Genomic DNA, 18351 nt, shown 5'->3' with positions numbered 1-18351 from the left:
AATAGTACTTAGCACCAGAAAGATACTTTAGAGCTTTTAGGGAACTAGTAAGTAATTAACCCATACCTCGGTTCTGAGACCCAGTTTGGAATTGTCCTCATTTTACTTGTGAGAAAAACAGAGAACAACTCATGTTCTGAAGGTCTTATGTTGGACCCGCTGCCAGAATTCATCAAGCATCAGTTCCCTTAAAGTTATACACTGTAGGCATTGGGCTAGGATGGGTCAGGGGGATGGGCCACACAGACTGCTCACTTTGAGGGGCAGCGAGGTGAGTGTTGGCAAAAGGGCTTTTACTAGCCTCTGGCAAAGAGTGAGCTTGGTTCCACTCCCCCTTTGCTTGTTGTTGGGAAATCCTGAATGCCCTTATAAGCTACGCTCTGTGTAGCCCTCCTGTTAGTCAGACTGTGGAAGCCATGAGGGAAGAAACTTCGTGGATTTTTAATAGCTAACGTTTATTAAGTGCTTGCCATGTGTCAGGCCCCATTCTAAATACTTTATTCTTCACTTAATCCTCGCAAAGCCCAGTGAGGTAGGTACTATCATTATCCTGCTTTATAAATGAGGAGCTTACTAAAAGTAGCTGAGGTGGGATTCAAACCCTGTTAGTCTGCCTTCATCGCTGTGATGTGCCTGTCAAGATTGGGCTGTAGCTGTCTCTTCTAATGTGTAATGAAAAATAGCTGTATATCGGCTAGCGTTTGGCTACAGTATGATGGTGCCCAGTTCCATTCTTTTCACTTGACATTGGCCTCTAGTGTTTTTCTTTTTCTTTTTTCTCTCTCTCTCTTTTTCTTTTTTCTTTTTCTTTTTTGAGAGAGAGCGCACACTCATGAGTGGGGGAGGGCGCAAAGGAAGGAGAGGGGCAGAGAGAATCTTAAGCAGGCCCTACCACCAGCGTGGAGCCCGCCATGGAACTCGATCTCACAACTGTGAGATCATGAGCGAAGCCAAAATCAAGAGTTGGACGCTCAATCAACTGAGCCACCCAGGTGCCACCCCCTCCATTTTTCTTTTTTAATTGAAGTATAGTTGACATATAATATTATGTTAGTTTCAGGTGTACAAAATTTTGATTCGATGTGGCCTTCAGATTTGTTTCAAAATTCTTATCGCTTCTTCATGAAGGAAGATTTTCTACAACAAAGAGTCCTCCTTGGTCAGTGGATCCAGTGTTTATTTTACTGTATCTTTACAACTTTTTCTATGAGAGAGAGCCATTTTGGGATATATCCTTAGACGTTCATCAAGGTGCATAGATTTTTAAGCAGGCTACTTCATTTTCTTGCTGGCATGTATGTTTTTACTGTAAAACACTGCCAAGTTGTAAACTGATGTTGCTGTAGGAATCCTCTGCAGTGCCGTTAAAGAATTTAACAGGGGGAGAAACCTAAGGGATCCAGAATATTATGGGTTTTGTACCTTAATTATAATTAATGATATATGATTAGTAGGTTAAGGAGTTTGTGTTTGAACAGAAAGGAGGAAAATGAATAAACCAAATTTCTCAATCCAGCCAACCCCTTTGACATAGTAAGCCTTGAGGATTTACACTTTTATGCTTTTAAGTGTATCATTTCATCTTATTACTATCATTTAGTGGCTTGAAAGGAGGTTCTCTCTGTGAAAGCACAGATTGGTCTTTTATTCTCCTGCCAGAGATTTTGGAACCAAAACCGAAGTATAGGAGTTCCCAAATAAAAGGTCTTGACTGAGTTGATTCAAGGAAGCAAAAATCACCTCTTCAGAGAGGCCTCCGTTCTGTCCAAAACAGCGTCTCTCTTCTACCCAACCTATTGTATTACCGTGTCTCTGCCTGCACAACACTCACTGCCTGAAATTATCCTTGTTTTTCTGTTTGCCTTTTTCCACCGTTTTGCTCGGGGATTTTGTCATGGTACCGCTGTATCCTAGAATTGTGCTTAGCGTGTATGAGATATTCAACAGTGTTTATAAAACAAACTTGTAAGTGACGTGCCGGTGCAGGGATGGGCCCATGCACATTAAACACAATCTTGTATTTCAACAGGACGTTCCCAATTAGAGGCTTTCAGATTTATGACGGGCCCATTCATCTAACCAGGTGCACTTTCAAAAAATATGTGCCAACTCCAGATAGGTACACCAGTGCTATCGGCTTCCTTGTGAAGAATCCCTGGCAGATAACTCCCAGGAATAACATCTCCCTCGTGAAGTTTGGTCCACACGTAAGTATGTTCTTACGGTACCTATGTGGTGACCACGACAGGAGCAAGAGGGGTAGCGCATCCCCAGAGACAAACACACGAACCAAGTGTTCGTACGAGTCTTTACAGCTGGGAGGAGAAATACATGCAAAAGAGACTCCTCATTCCATGCACGCTGTCCCGTTGAGTTCAAGGTGAGAACAGAGATCCCATGTGACCAGGGGTATTTTTGACATTCAAGTGATATCTCGAAAGGGACAGTGTCTTAAAATGATAGCGCGGGACTGAGGATGGTAGAGTTTCATAGGAACCAGAGGATTTGGGGGAGTTCATTGTGATAATCTATGAAGTGATTTGAGTTCTGCCTGGTATTCTACTTGTCTGGGGCTTATTCTTTTGGGGAAACAGGATAAAAGGATGGGGAAGAAGAGGAGTCCTGGGGTGGTATAAAGCAAATATGGATAAAAACTGTCGGAAGGTTTTTATGAAGACTGCAAAGAAGACTGAGAAATCATTGTTTGCAGTACAGTTGCCCACAGGAATCGTTTGTTTTCTTAGTAGTTTCATCGGTGACCCCTGTACCGTTAGTACACAGGACAGTAAGGTTACGTACCTCTCCCTCCACCATCTTGCCAGTTCCAAAATGACCTTGGTACATGGAGATTGGGTCTCAGACCATCTCGCTCGCCGCTTCCACAGGCAGCCACGACTAGGAAGGGCTCATGCCTCTCTCATTCACGTCCGTGGGCTGACTCTGTGGTAGCCTAGTTTAAAATAGAACATGAGATAGTTTACCAAAGCCTGCATCTGGTTTTCCAGAATGGCTGAGGCAGGAAACAGAGGCACAGGTGCAAATTGGGATGCCAGCTTGGTTGGCTGGCTCTCTTTTCAACCGCATGACTGCAGGGGAAGAGGGAGGGCGACACTAGCAGGTAGCTTCCCACATGAATAAATAGGACGGTCTTTGGAGCAGCTCTCCAGTGTGGAGGCCGGGTGTTCACCTGCTGTGCACACAGACCTCCGTACATGGAGCTGCAGTGACGATGACACAGTCGTTCTGAGAAACAGTTCATCAGGTGTTGTGTTGGTTGTGGAGTTCCGACTTCTAACATCCCTGCCGTGCAAACGCGGTGGTCATCATCCAGGAGGTCTGATGGTGCTCACACCCTGGGAACAGCCTGTAAAGGGAATGGTTTGCCACATTTGTGCTCCCTGAAAAGTGGGAAACATGCCCAAACTTCTCTTAGGTTTAACAACAGGATGTACAAGGGAAATGAGAAAAAAAGCGTACGACTAAGAACCTAGAGCCAGCCATGTGTCCCAGACGTCAATGATTTTTCATTGAATTGCTTATCATTTAGACGTTCAGTTTGACTTTAAATCATCTGAGCATGATGGGGCACCTGGGTGACTCAGTCAGTTAAGTGTCTGACTTTGGCTCAGGTCATGATCTCAGGGTTGGTGAATTTGAGCCCCCCTATCGGCCTTGCTGCTGTCAGTGTAGAGCCTGCTTTGGATCCTCTCTCTCTACTCCTACCCTGCTTGTGCTCTCTCTGTCAAAAAAAAAAAAAAAAAAAAGGTGTGTCTGCACCCCTTGAATAGTATGAATAATTTACCACTAATAAGAAACAGCTAAAGACTATAAAACATGTAATCTGCAGCCTGCTTTGCAGTTGTGTACTACATGTTTAATAAAAGCTTTAAATTAACTCTACCTGATATAAAAATTACTGAGCTGGGTTTGGTCTATGTTGACGAGAAAGTAACATACACTTTCTAGCAGATTTGAGTGAGTTCATTGGTCACCCAGCATACCAAGGCAACACTTGGCCTGTGTTTTGATTTGAAACTGTACATGTTTTTTGGTGGGGGGGGGGGTGTAAGGAGTCAAATGAACAAGAACTAAAGCATTTGGAGTGAAATAAAATGACGAACTAACTCAGAAGATAGAATTTATAACAGACTTTATTTAATCGAGGTATAATTTGCATACAGGGACATGCTCACATCCTAAGTGTCAGGTTTATAATTTTTAACAAATATGCATGGCTCCATATTTCCCTTCCCCACAACTGTTCTGATTCTCTTACCATAGGTTAGTTTTGTCTGGAGAGCAGGTCATAGTTTTTAAATGGAAGATAAAGGGAAACACCAGCTATATTTTTAACATTTGCCACTTGAACTCCGCAAGGCTTTGTAATTTCCACCACCACCCCCCCTGCCCCCAACGAACCATGTCATAATTAAGTGAAAACTTTGGGTGCTGTGGTTGACAACTATGAACTGTGACTCAGAACTTCTCTGACCTCAAAGCAGTTGTAAGGGATATGCAGTTGGATCCTTGCAGGGGACGCTGGCCAGGAATGCAGAAGCCTTCATTTTGTGATGTCCTTGTCTTTCACTGCTGGCAGGTCTCTCTGAATGTCTTCTTTGGGAAGCCTGGCCCCTGGTTTGAAGATTGTGAGCTGGATGGTGATAAGAACTCCATATTCCACGACATCGACGGCTCTGTGACAGGATACAAGGATGCGTATGTGGGAAGAATCGACAATTACCTGATCCGCCACCCAAGCTGCGTGAATATTACCAAATGGAATGCAGTGGTCTGCAGCGGGAACTATGCCCAGGTAGGCCAGAATGCTCTCTGGTGCCTGATTCCTACCCAGCTCCTAACAGCACCACTTCCACAAGGAGTACTCCTCTGCCCCTCAGCATGGTCGATACTTTCCAAGGCATGAGCTTCCTTTAGGAAAAAAGAAAAATAAAATCATTAGGAGTCATGGACTCAGACAAACTTTTTTAAGTTTATTTATTTGGAGAGAGAGAAAAAGAGCGTATGTGAGCAAGCCCGGGAGAGGGGCAGAGAGAGAGGGAGAGAGAATCCCATGCAGGCTCTGCACTGTTAACATGGAGCCCGACATAGAGCTCGAACTCACAAACAGTGAGGTCACGACCTGAACAGAGATCAGAGTCAGACGCTTGATGGACTGAGCCACTTTGGTGCCCCATGGACTCGTACAGTTTTATTTAAGGTTCCACTGCTCCAAATTAATTAAACAGGTGGAAAAGTGGGTCCAACAGAAATAGTACGACTCGCCCTTGGTTAAATATAGTTGGGATATGGTTGGCGTGAGAACCCATATTTCCTGAGTCTTAGGCCAGGTTTCCTTGTCATGCGACAGCTGTGCCCCCTGAGAGGGGTATTTATTCTTTGCTCTCAGGGTCATTATCTCTACTAAATTAGGGAATCTGGCAGAGGGATGAAGATGGGAAGGAGTCTCCTGACTTACTTTAAAGGAGTATTAGCTTCTTTGTTGTGGGATTTCTCATTCCAATATGGAAAAAAAAAAAAATGTTATTCTTGCCTAAGTCCTGGGAAGGACAAGGAAAAAATGAATTAACTCTAGTAAAGAAGAAAACATGGTTTAAAATGTAATTTCTTTTTTCCTTTCATTTTATTCTTTTTAAAAATTTTTTTTTAAATGTTTATTTTTGAGAGAAACAGAGTCTGAGTGGGAGAGGGACAGAGAGAGAGAGGGAGACACAGAATCTGAAGCAGGCTCCAGGCTGTCAGCACAGAGCCCAACATGGAGCTCGAACCCACGAACCCTGGGATCATGACCTGAGCTGAAGTCGGAAGCTCAACCAACTGAGCCACCCGGGTGCCCCCCTTTCATTTTATTCCTAATCAGAATTGCCTGCTAAAACTAAGTAACCTATCAATACCTAGGAAGCTATAGACATTCTAGAATTACAAGGTGCTTTGGTGACTCTGTCGTTTAAGCATCCAACTCTTGAACTCAGCTCAGGTCTTGATCTCAGGGTTGTGAGTTCAAGTCTCACACTGGGCTCCACACTGAGCACGAAGCCTACTTAAAAAAAAAAAGAAGAAATTTTAGAATTAAAACAAAAAGCTTTCAGCTCCTTTTTGTAGCTATAGTTTTAGTTAAGTTTCGTGTGTATGTGTCTGTCTGAAAGTGGTGTGTACTCACCAAGGAAATAAAAAATTATTATAAATGCATCTGTCAACCCTTTGGATTTCAAGCGTATTTGAGAATGTGAACCTGATCCTTCTATCTTATAAAGCAGAGTAGTAATTCACTTTTTACTGAAGGATGAAGAAAGAAATAAGTCATCTAATACTTCCTAGGAGGCTCTGGGAATGGTAGGACCACAGGTCAGAAATTTTTTCCTAAGAATTTTGGATTTGGGCTGGGGGCCCAGATCTGCAGATATTTGTAGAAGACTTTATGTCTTTAAGCAAAGGGTAGAACACCTGGATCTCAAGATAGAATAACAATTACTTAGCTATTTGTAAATATATTTTAATGGGATGCTTGTTTTTTGCTAACCCAAGGGTTAAAGGGGCTCAGGAAAAAAGGTGGTAACATAGGAGAATTAAGGTAATATGTGCTACCTCATATCTTCCCGGATTTGGAAGAAGGGAGGAGATCTATCTGTCTATCTATCTATCTCCCATTATATATTATATATAACCTGTTATATATAACTTGTTTTTTATGTAGTTTTAATATTTTATTATTTTAACTTATATTTTGTAATATATACATGTATATATATGATATTTATATAACCTATAAATAAATACAGGTTAAATATAAACATTTTTAAAAACAATATGTATTATATATAACCTACAGGTTAAATATAAACCTGTGTTTAAAAATAAGTATGTTATGGGGTGCCTGGGTGGCTCAGTCAGCTAAGCGTCCGACTTCAGCTCAGGTCATGATCTCACAGTTCCGTGGTTTCAAGTCCCACGTCGGGCTCTGTGCTGACAGCTCAGAGCCTGGAGCCTGATTCAGATTCTGTGTCTCCCTCTCTCTCTGCCCCTCCCCTGTTCACACTCTGTCTCTGTCTCAAGAATTAATAAACATTAAAATAATAATAATTAAAAAAATAAGTATGTTATTTGTAGTAACTATAATATATAGTACATACTAAATATATATATTTAAATGAAGACAGTCAGTAATCTCAAAATATATATTTCCCATCTATTTTAAATCTTTAAGTGGTATCAGAAAGGAGAGTATTGTGTTGAAACACAAATAAGACTTAAGCTTTCCTGGCTCAATATGTACAAAACTGTAGAAATGACAGGAAGAAAAATAGAGAAATATTGTGGATTAAATACAGTATTCTGCAAATGTTTTGAGACTTCTGGGGAATTCTGTTACAGGATACTGATTTGCTTTAGGAAATTGTTCTGAGGTTTGTTCTTTAGAGGATGCATTTGGGGAAGGTTTTGTTTTGGCAGAGCAAGGGCTCAAATACCACTGGAATAAATTCAGAATTCTCAAAGTTGTCTCTGTTTAATATATTTTTCCAGTTTTTGTAAAGTGCTTTATAAAGCCTTTTTTTTTTTTTTTTTTTTTTGAATGGGTGAAAAATGACTTCTTGGGCTGATGTAGGTCATGGAAAATGAAAAGTCAAAGCTCTAAGATATTTCAATTTTCCATCTCTTGTTTTAGAGAAAAGGCTTTCAGATTTGACTGGAGGGTATCAGGTTTCATGTTAATTTACGGGTTTTTTTTTGGATGTGTGTTCTTCAGACTGAGGTATTTCTTTGACAAGCTGTGTAAGCCGCAAAGGCTTTATATTCTGATGAATAAGCTGGCCCGTTGTGGCGGAGGAGATGATGAAGATCTTGGCTAGCAGAATGCTTGGTCTGGTTTTACCATTTCAGTTTAAGTGGGGCTTCATTTTAAGTATAACTTACGATGAAGTTGGCTTCTACTCGTTTAGTCTGGCTCAGATCACAGAACCTCTGTTCTGAAAGTAGAGACACTGGACTTTGTGCTGGAAATGTTTGTTTAGCTATTTAAGCTTTTGCTCTCTCCTCCTTAATTCTTTTTAAAAGTTTGTATCAAGCTTTTAGTTTTAATTCCAGTAGACTTAACATACAGTGTTAGTGTCAGGTGTATAATATAGTGATTCAGCAATTCTATGTATCACTCAGTGCTCACCATGGTAAGTGTGCTTTAAAAAAAGTTTTTTTAAGTGTTTATTTATTTTTGAGAGGGAAGGGAGGGGCAGAGAGAGAGGGAGACACAAAATCTGAAGCAGGCTCTAGGCTCTGGGCTGTCAGCACGGAGCCTGACGCAGGGCTTGAACCCACGAACCTCGAGATCATGAACTGAAGTTGGACGCTCAACCGACTGAGCCACCCAGGTGCCCTGATAAGTGTATTAATCCCCATCACCTATTTCACCCATCCCCTCACCCACCTCCCCCTCTGGGAATCACCAGTTTGTTCTCTGTAATTAAGAGTCTTCTTCCCTTTCATTCTTTTTTTTTTTTTTTTTTTTTTAACGTTTATTTTTGAGACAGAGAGAGACAGAGCATGAACGGGGGAGGGTCAGAGAGAAGGAGACACAGAATCCGAAACAGGCTCCAGGCTCTAAGCCATCAGCACAGAGCCCGAGGCGGGGCTCGAACTCACGGACTGCGAGATCATGACCTGAGCCGAAGTTGGCTGCTCAACCGACTGAGCCACCCAGGCGCCCCCTTCCCTTTCATTCTTAATTGTTCTTTGAAGGTTTATGTCCAGACATGGAGCACTCAGAATCTGACGATGACCATCGCACGAGATGAGTATCCCTCCTATCCGATGGTGCTCCGAGGCATTAACCAGAAGGCCACCTTTCCACAGTACCAGCCTGTGATCATGCTGGAAAAGGGCTATACCATCCACTGGAATGGACCTGCCCCACGGACTGCTTTTCTATACCTCATAAACTTCAACAGGTATGTCTCTCTTACGGTTACTTCAAGTAGCTGAGCAAGTTGTAATTTAGTGGAGAAAAATTATCACTTTTCTGTAGTGAGTAAAGAATGCCAGTTTTCATGTACTTTGTTCTTCTCATGTGGAGGCTGTATGTATTTTATGCCGATGAGATTAAGCAATTGAATCCTGTCATTTTAAAAACATTTCTTATTGTCTATGGTCAAGGTATTGTGTGCAGAAAGCCATTAGGTTATAATATAGTCTGCTGAATACTTTAATGCCCCATAGCTGAGATGGAAAGAAGTTTTATCTGGTATTCCAACTGAGCACTTGGTAATCAAGAACATGAAAAGACTTTTGAGGCCAAGTTCAGACTTGGCAGAAGAGAGTCGTGTGATTTTGTTTTTAAGTGTTTATTTATTTTTTTTTAAGATTATTTATTTGTTTCAAAAGAGAGAGAGAGAGAGAAAGCATGAGCAAACAGGGTAGGGGCAGAGAGAGAGAGAGAGAGGGCGAGAGAGAAAATCCTAGGCAGGCTCCATGCTGTCAGCACAGAGCCCAACGTGGGGCTCGAGCCCATGAACCGTTAGATCACAATCTGAGCCAAAATCAAGAGACAGACATTTAACTGTCTGAGCCACCAGGTGCCCCTGAGGAAGGGATACTAAGTGTTTTGTCTTGTTATAAAAACAATACCTTTGAGAAAAAGCTGGTTCTGCTCAGGGACTGATGGATTCAGCGTGTTAAGAGCATAGGGTGCCTCAGGGGAGGTGACAGAGGATGCTGGAAGGGAGGGATGGGATTATTTTGAAAGGTAGAGGTAACCAATCTATTTATATGTGATGGTTAACCTATGAGACTCCATGCAACTGCTCAGATATGTACTGGAAAAAATCAAAATGGCTTGTTCACCTGGCTGGTCATAAAGCTCTGACTTGTTAGAACTCTCTTAAAACGCTCACTTGAAATGAACAGAGGGAGGCATAGAACATGTAGGAATTCAGCTCTGAATAGGTCACTTCCAAGGATCGGTGAATATCAGTGGGCTCTGAGCTGTTAGATCTCGCACATCCTCTAAACTGGACCATTGCTGTTTTCCTATAATACTTGCTGCGCTTTCTCTGTTCCTTTGCTGGAGAATCACAGCCCTGCCTACTGAGTCAACCAAGGCAAAAATCCCAGGAGTCATCACCGACTCTTCTTTTTCTTCATCTCTTCCCATCAGTGACCAAACCCTGTTAGCTCTGTCTCCTTAATGTTGTTTGCATCTCTCCTCTTCTTTCCACCTCTGATGCTTGTGGCTGAGTTCAGGCCATTATCATCTGTTGCCTGGATCCTGTTCTATCTCCTCGTCTCTAATCCTTAGTTCACAGTGTGTCTGGGGGGCAGTTTCCTAAAAGCCAGTATGATATTATCGCTCCCATGAGTGAGCAGCGGAGAAGGCAATGAAAGAAACAAATGATAGCTACAGAGGCTCAAGGAGAAATGTCAGCGATCAGTAGTCCGAAGAATTATATCTGGCAGGTTACGAACTTGAGGTGAGGTATTACAACCACGTGGTATGCAGGATTCTATAAGTATCACGTGTAATTTTTGAACAAATACTGAGCAAGTAAAAATAAAGTGAAAAAAGGCTGAGCCCAGAAGTTTCAAAAATCTGCATGGGCTTTTGAAGTTCAGTCAGACTTTCCTTGCTTAAGTAGCTCAGAGTTTGTAAAAATTACATCATGGGCAGAGGCAAGAGGAGGAGACAGATAATTTTTTTCTTCTCAAATTTAATATGATCATGGAGCGGTCATAGGTTTTGTCACAGTGCCTCTTCTGCAAATAACACTTTAAACATGATAAAAGCTGTACGTATTCCTTAAACAAAATAAAGAAAATAGAGAAAAACATGAGGAAAATGGAAAAAAAAAACCCTAGAATTCTTCTAATCGAAGTGAGACATTATAAACGTATTGTTCTCTCTCTCCGCCCTCACGTGTTTTCTGAGCATATAGATAAACCAAGATTTATTTAACTACTCTCTTCCTCCATGAACATTTAGTGTTTCTTCTGCCAGCCTCTCCATATCCCCCTTTTGCTATTATAAATGATATTACACAGAGCATCTTTTCTTAGACATTTTTGGTCTGCATTTCTAATTATTCTTTAGCGAAAGTACTGGTAAAATCTGCATGAATAATTTTAAGGCCTTGTTACATATTGTTTCAATTCTTAAAGTGTTTTTTTTTTTTTTTTTTTTGAGAGAGAGAGAGAGAACAAGCAGGGTGGGGCAGAGAGAGAGGGAAAGAGAGAATCCCAAGCGGGCTCAGCGCAGAGCCTGACGCAGGGCTCAGACTCACGAACGGCTCACGTATCGGCTCACGACCAGAGCCGATACCATTAGTTGGACCGTTAACTGACTGAGCCACCAGGTGCCCTTAAAAATTCTTTAGAAGAGGGGGCATCCGGGTGGCTAAGTTGGTTAAGCAGGCAATCTTGGCTTAGGTCATGATCTCACAGTTCGTGGGTTCAAGCCCAGCATTGGGCTCTCTGCTGTTAGCGGGAATGCGGTTTAGATCCTCTCTCCCCTTCTCTCTCTGCCCTTCCCCTGCGTGTTGTCTCTCTTTCTCCAAATAAATAAATAAACTTAAAAAAAATTCTTTAGAATAGTAGTGATTTATATAACCTTGCCAATGTACTTAATGCCATGGAACTGTGGAATTAAAATGGATAAAAAGATGATATTTTTTGTTACATATATTTTACCACAACTTAAAAAATGCCTGAAGGGGCGCCTGGTGGCTCAGTTATTTAGGCATCTGACCTTGACTCAGGTCATGATCTCGCCATTCCTGAGTTTGAGCCCCACATGGGGCTCTGTGCTGACAGCTCAGAGCCCGGAGCTTGCTTCAGATTCTATGTCTCCCTCTCTCTCTGCCCCTCCCCTCTTACACTGTCTCTCTCTCTCTCTCTCTCTCTGTCAAAAAAAAAAAAAAAAAAAAAAAAAAAAAAAAACATTAAATCACTTAAAAAAAATTCCCCCAAACAGCAAATGATTTAAAAAAGGGAAATATTTTTAATTGTTTTCGGAAAGTATTGATTTTATATCTAAAGATAGGACATCAGATAAGGAAAAAACACCATGGTAATTTGGTAATATGCATCAAAAACTTTAAAAATACATATGCCTTTATATTCAGCAATTTTACCACTAGGTATTTATCCTAAATGCAATAACAAAAGACAAAACACATTTATAAACAAAATAATTCTTTGAAGGGGCACCTGGCTGGCTCTGTCAGTGGAGCATGCAACTCTTGATCTCAGGGTTGTGAGTTTGAGCCTCACGTTGGACGCAGAGATTACTTTAAAGAAGATTCTCTTTAGGGACGCCTGGGTGGCTCTGTTGGTTAGCGTCAGACTTCGGCTGTGGTCATGATCTCATAGTTTGTGAGTTTGAACCCCACGTCGGGCTCTGTGCTGACAGCCTGGAGCCTGCTTTGGATTCCGTGTGTGTCTGTCTCTCTCTCTGCCCCTCTCCCTGCTCATGCTCTGCCTCTCTGTCTCTCTCTCTCTCCCTCAAAAATAAGTAGCCATTAAAAAATTTAAAAAAGTTCTGTTCAAAGATTTTACCGGTGTATGCTCCCGCTATCAGGTTCTTAGTGTCTCCTTCATCTTCGTGTACCCCATACCCAGCCATGTCACTTAACTTTATTCTCTTCTTGCAGTGCCTAAGTACATTTTATCCAACTTCTATTCACATTCCCTGAAGTCCTGTTGAAACTAAGACATTTTTTATAAGCCAGACAATTGTTGTATATATATATTGAGAAGTGTGGGGAACATACAAAGATAGGGTATTTGCTGGTATGTTGGGGTACAGGACTTCACTGTTAGTGGCTCAGTACACAGGAGAAATTTAAGGAGGAGAAAAATCATGGCTGAAATTTACATATGCTATAATACTCAAAATTATATAGGCCTAAGTGTGAATTCATTGTTTTATTGTCTCTCTTTACAGGAATGACTGGATTCGAGTTGGCCTCTGCTATCCATCAAACACAAGTTTTCAGGTTACCTTTGGCTTTTTACAGCGCCATAATGGCTCATTATCCAAAATGGAAGAGTATGAGCCTGTGCATTCACTGGAGGAATTGCAGAGAAAGCAGTCGGAGAGGAAATTCTATTTTGACTCCAGCGCGGGGTAATGAAGCACAACCAGTGAATGAGAATTATTGCTATTTTTCTTTAATGGTGAAATGACTAGTTCTTCACCCTAACTAAGAATAGGTTGTGATGTGACAGCTGTTTAGAAAAGCAGCTGATGTGGGTAATTCTCTGCTCATCACTATTAGAGGTTTAGAGACAGAATGCCTCGTAATTATAGTTGGCAGCAGGAATGAAATGAAGATGTTTGCCATATACCTATTAAGGCAATTTAGAGAGAGAAATTATCCTTGTCAGTAAAGAACCAGTAGACCCAATGGAAAATCAAAATAATTTTTTTCTATCACAACCCTTAAGATGATTATTTACATGTGATATAGTTCATATTTCAGCAAAAGCTCTCTTTTTTTTCTTCCTTTAAGGTGATCTTTCAAGTTGACCTTGAGTTTACAAAAAACAAAAACAAACCACTGTATAACCATGGCATATTTGCTTTCAACTCTCTCTAGGCTACATCTTTCCACTTTTTAATTCTAATCCTGTTCACCTGGGGTCCTGTTGGCTTTGTCTGCTTTTATCCAGTTACAGTCTCTCAGCCTTTGGGTTATGGTAGGCTCGATCTCCTGTACTCTTCCAACAAGTAGCATGCTCCTTTAGTATCCATTCCTTGAGCTGACATTCCTATCACGTGCCATCGTCTAGGTGCTGTAAAGATACTGATGTAAATAAGGCTCATTTCTTCCACAAATTCACAGTCCATTGAAGGATGTGGGCATGCCAAGCAAGTAATTAGAGAGCTAGAGGATTATATGCTGTAAATCCCGTAGCAGGATGTTCAGTAGGCCTTTTGCGGTAACCCAGAAGCTCGGTCTAGGATGCCCAGTCATGGGGCTAACTCCTGAGGAACCAGTAGGAGGAGATGGAAAAAGAGAGGGGTAAGGTGTCCCTAGGAGCAGTGTGGATAGATGCATGGAGGCATGGAAGAACGTGGCATGGCATGTTTGGGGAAAGACAAGTTCAGAATGGGGAGAAGGGTGGCGAGTCTGATGGGGGAATGAGGTCGGGTTTTAGTCGAGTGCCTTATTAGTTTTTGAGTAAGATGCAGCTCTTTTGCCCTCCAGGACCCCTCCAGCAGCCAGTGTGGCCAGCTTAAGTCTTCTCTTACCATAATTGTCTCTGATTTTCAATTTCTAATTAGACTTAAAACACCCTACTTGGACTTTAGTTCTACAGATGACAGAAATTCCACATTCCCTATTGATTTTCCACAAAAATAAATGCAACACCTAAATTTGTGAGGATGGTCTGGGGATCACAAATTCATGATTAGCTGGGAAATATTTTGTTCAGCCGGGTATTTTTATTTACTTATTTATTTGTTTGTTTGTTTGTTTATTTAAATTTTTTAAATCTTTATTTATTTTTGAGAGAAAGACAGAGCATGAGCAGGGGAGGAGCAGAGAGAGAGGGAGACACAGAATCGGAAGCAGGCTTCAGGCCCTGAGCTGTCAGCACAGAGCCTGAATTGGGGTCGAACCCATGAACCGCGAAATCATGACCTGAGCCAAAGTCGGACGCTCAACCGACTCAGCCACCCAGGCGCCCTTTTTGTTTATTTTTAATTTACATCCAAGTTAGTTAGCATGTAATGCAACAATGATTTCAGGAGTAGATTCCTTAATGCCCCTTTCCCATTTAGCCCATTCCTCCCTCCCACAACGCCTCCAGCAACCTTCTGTTTGTTTTCTATATTTGAGAGTCTCCTATGTTTTATCCCCCTCCCTATTTTGATATCATTTTTACTTACCTTCCCTTATATTCATCTGTTTTGTATCTTTAAATTCCTCATGTGAGTGAAGTCATAAGATATTTGTCTTTCTCTGACGGACTAGTTTCACTTAGCATAATACCCTCCAGCTCCATCCACATAGTTGCAAGTGGCAAGATTTCATTCTTTTTGAGTGCCGAGCAATACTCTATTGTATATATATACCACATCTTCTTTATCCATTCATCCATCGATGGACATTTGCGCTCTTTCCATACTTTGGCTATTGTTGATAGTGCTGCTATAAACATGGGGGTGCATGTGCCCCTTTGAAACAGCACACCTGTATCCCGTGGATAAATACCTAGTAGTGCAATTGCTGGGTCGTAGGGCAGTTGTATTTTTAATTTTTTGAGAAACCTCCATAGTGTTTTCCAGAGTGGCTGCACCAGCTTGCATTCCCACCAGCAGTGAAAAGAGATCCTCTTTCTATACATCCTCGCTGACATCTTTTGTTGCCTGAGTTATTAATGTTAGCCATTATGACAAGTGTGAGGTGGTATCTCATTGTGGTTTTGATTTGTATTTCCCTGATGATGAGTGATGTTGAGCATTTTTTCATGTGTCGGTTGGCCATCTGGATGTCTTCTTTGGAGAAGTGTCTATTCATGTCTTTTGCCCATTTCTTCACTGGATTGTTTGTTTTTTGGGTGTTGAGTTTTATAAGTTTTTTATAGATTTTGGATACTAACCCTCTATCTGATATGTCATTTGCAAATATCTTCTCCCATTCCATTGGTTGCTTTTTAGTTTTGCTGATTGTTTTCTTTGCTGTGCAAAAGCTTTTTATTTTGATGAAGTCCCAATAGTTCATTTTTGCTTTTGTTTCCCTTGCCTCTGGAGACGTGTTAAGTAAGAAGTTGCTGCAGCCAAGGTCAAAGAGGTTTTTGCCTGCCTTCTCCTCTAGGATTTTGATGGCTTCCTATCTTATGTTTAAGTCTTTCATCCATTTTAAGTTTATTTTTGTGTATGGTGTAAGAAAGTGGTCCAGGTTCATTTTTCTGCATGTCACTGTCCAGTTTTCCCAGCACCACTTGCTGAAGAGACTATCTGTATACCATTGGATATTCTTTCCTGCTTTGTCAAAGATTGGTTGGCCAAACATTTGTGGGTCCATTTCTGGGTTCTCTATTCTGTTCCATTGATCTGAGTGTCTGTTTTTGTGCCAGTACCAGATTGTCTTGATGATTACAGCTTTGTAATACAGCTTGAAGTCCAGGATTATGATGCCTCCAGCTTTGGTTTTCTTTTTCAAGATTGCTTTGGCTATGTGGGTTCTTCTCTGGTTCCATACAAATTTTAGGATTGTTTGTTCTAGCTCTGTGAAGAATGCTGCTGTTATTTTGATAGGGATTGCTCAGCCAGGTATTTTTATAATCCCTCAGTCTCCAAGGTTCTCATTCTTTTTAATTCTATTCATTTTGACAATTTTTAATTATATCTCAAAAAGCCCAGACCTAATTAGGTCCCTTTCATTCCTTCTGCATATATGTTAAAAGTATCGATGTTAAGACAATGGCCGATTTTTTCCTCAGTATCACAACTTTTCATTGTTCACTGACTTCCTATTAAAATATGAGTTCTTAATCTCTAGTAATCAATCACATTTGATCAAATGCTTTACAGTCTCCCCTTGGTTCAGAAACACCAGTTCCGCTGACAGACATTGGACTGTTGCCTGGAAGTGACTTTTCCATTCATCTTGGCAGCTGGAGGATCATTCAGAGTGGGCGTGACTATTCATTTCACTTGATTTTGGCCAAAGTACAGACAGAAGGACCTCAGGCCCATCTGCTCTTAGTAAACATCACAGGAACTGATGTGAGACCATATCTTGGCCTTAGCCAAGCAAGTCACAGTTGCTATTTTTATTATTTCAATTTTATGCCTTAAACCAAAATGATTTATAAACCAAAAAAAAAAAAAAAAAAAAAAAAAAGAATAAACCACACTAATTTACAAAATCCTAAAACTCAATACAAGTCTAAAATTTTCCAAAGAATTTTTGAACCAAACCAAAGGCCATCCTCCCAAATTACCCATTGAACTAATTTAATCCAGAAATTAGCTTTGATATGTTCCAGAATGACTGAATTGGGTTATCAAAATATTTTCTGAACATAGTCTTTACATTTGACTTAGGACCCTAGGAGGATAGAAAGGAATGAGAAACAACTTTATTACTTTTGTAATTTATTTTCTTTTAAGGAAAAGTTACTTTATTAAAGGAATGTCCCTTTAGGCCATGAGCTGATCTGAGGAATTTTTGTTAGTTTGTGAGTGTCAGTCTAACACCCTATGGATTGGTTTGTGTTCTATACAGGTTACTATTTTTGTATCTCAAAGCCAAAAGCCACAGGGATGGCCACAGTTACTGTTCATCTCAGGGATGCGAAAGAGTCAAGATCCAGGCAGCAACAGACTCAAAAGACATCAGTAACTGCATGGCCAAAGCTTATCCTCAGTATTACAGGAAGCCATCAGCACTCAAGCGCATGCCATCCATGCTCACCGGGCTTTGTCAAGGCTGCGGGACCCAACAGGTAAACAAGGAAGAAAAGTGGACTGTGGGTTGAGAGAAAGAATGAAAAGTTTTTTTTGTTTTTGGAGGTTTTTTTGTTTTTTGTTTTTTGGGTTTGTTTGTTTTTTTTTTTTTTTGCAATAGGCACATTTTTCTTTGAAACATCTGTATTGCCAAGTTAGAAATATTGCATGGTTTCTCCTGAATTGTGGCCCATTGTAGAATGTGATGCTTATAAGAAGCAAACTAGTCCAAATTCATAATAAAAATATCTTACCCCTGTGATATGTCAGTTTATCCTGGATGACTATAGACGTTTTGGTCCTCATCTTTTTTCCCCCCTCAGGTGTGATTCTGTTACAATATTGCTATTGGGTTTACATTTCAATGATGTAGAAAAATACGTTGTTTTATTGATGACTGTAAAATTTCTCTTCCAAAAATGCACTTGATATGAAAATTATTTCCTTTTTTTTCAAGGTTGGAAGTGATTAATTTTGAAGCATGTGCTATTATATTTGTCTGTAGTTAAAAGTACAAACTAACTTGGGCTAGAAGTGAAATGCTTCACCTAACATATTCTTAATTATAAAGTTTCTCTCTGGATCTTAAGAAAACATGACATTGAAAGTCCAAAATATGAGCTCAAATTGGGCATGGGGTTTCTAAAGGAAGTCAGACCAATTCTAAGTGAAAAAGAAGTGTGGAATTAATATTTAACCTTTACAGAAACAAATATGGGTTAAGGGAAACAGTTCTCAAAGTGGGGTCTCCAGACTGACAGCATCAGCATCACCTGGGAACTTGTGAAATATTAGAATTCTTGGTCCTATGCCAATCCTACTGAATCAGAAATGTTTCTCGTTTGTTTTTGCCTATCGGTGATAGTAAGGGCAGGGATTTTTTTTCCTTC

The 18351-nt window shown here is 40.6% G+C and overlaps 1 protein-coding gene across 3 annotated transcripts in view; it reads left to right on the top strand.

Annotated features, from left to right (window-relative positions):
- Nucleotides 1-18351, top strand: part of CEMIP2 (cell migration inducing hyaluronidase 2) — an 85936-nt gene that overhangs the window by 57356 nt on the left and 10229 nt on the right. For all 3 annotated transcript variants that reach the window (XM_053907806.1, XM_053907804.1, XM_053907807.1), the window contains exons 16-20: nucleotides 2030-2207; nucleotides 4598-4813; nucleotides 8749-8957; nucleotides 12944-13126; nucleotides 17241-17460. In XM_053907806.1, coding sequence (XP_053763781.1) covers nucleotides 2030-2207; nucleotides 4598-4813; nucleotides 8749-8957; nucleotides 12944-13126; nucleotides 17241-17460 — 1006 coding nt within the window. The remainder of the gene's footprint in view (nucleotides 1-2029; nucleotides 2208-4597; nucleotides 4814-8748; nucleotides 8958-12943; nucleotides 13127-17240; nucleotides 17461-18351) is intronic.

This window comes from Panthera pardus, unplaced genomic scaffold, assembly GCF_024362965.1.
Source record: "Panthera pardus isolate Hobbes unplaced genomic scaffold, ASM2436296v1 HiC_scaffold_20, whole genome shotgun sequence".
NCBI classification, from domain to species: Eukaryota; Metazoa; Chordata; class Mammalia; order Carnivora; family Felidae; genus Panthera; species Panthera pardus.
This window is presented reverse-complemented; position numbering and strand designations above follow the sequence as displayed.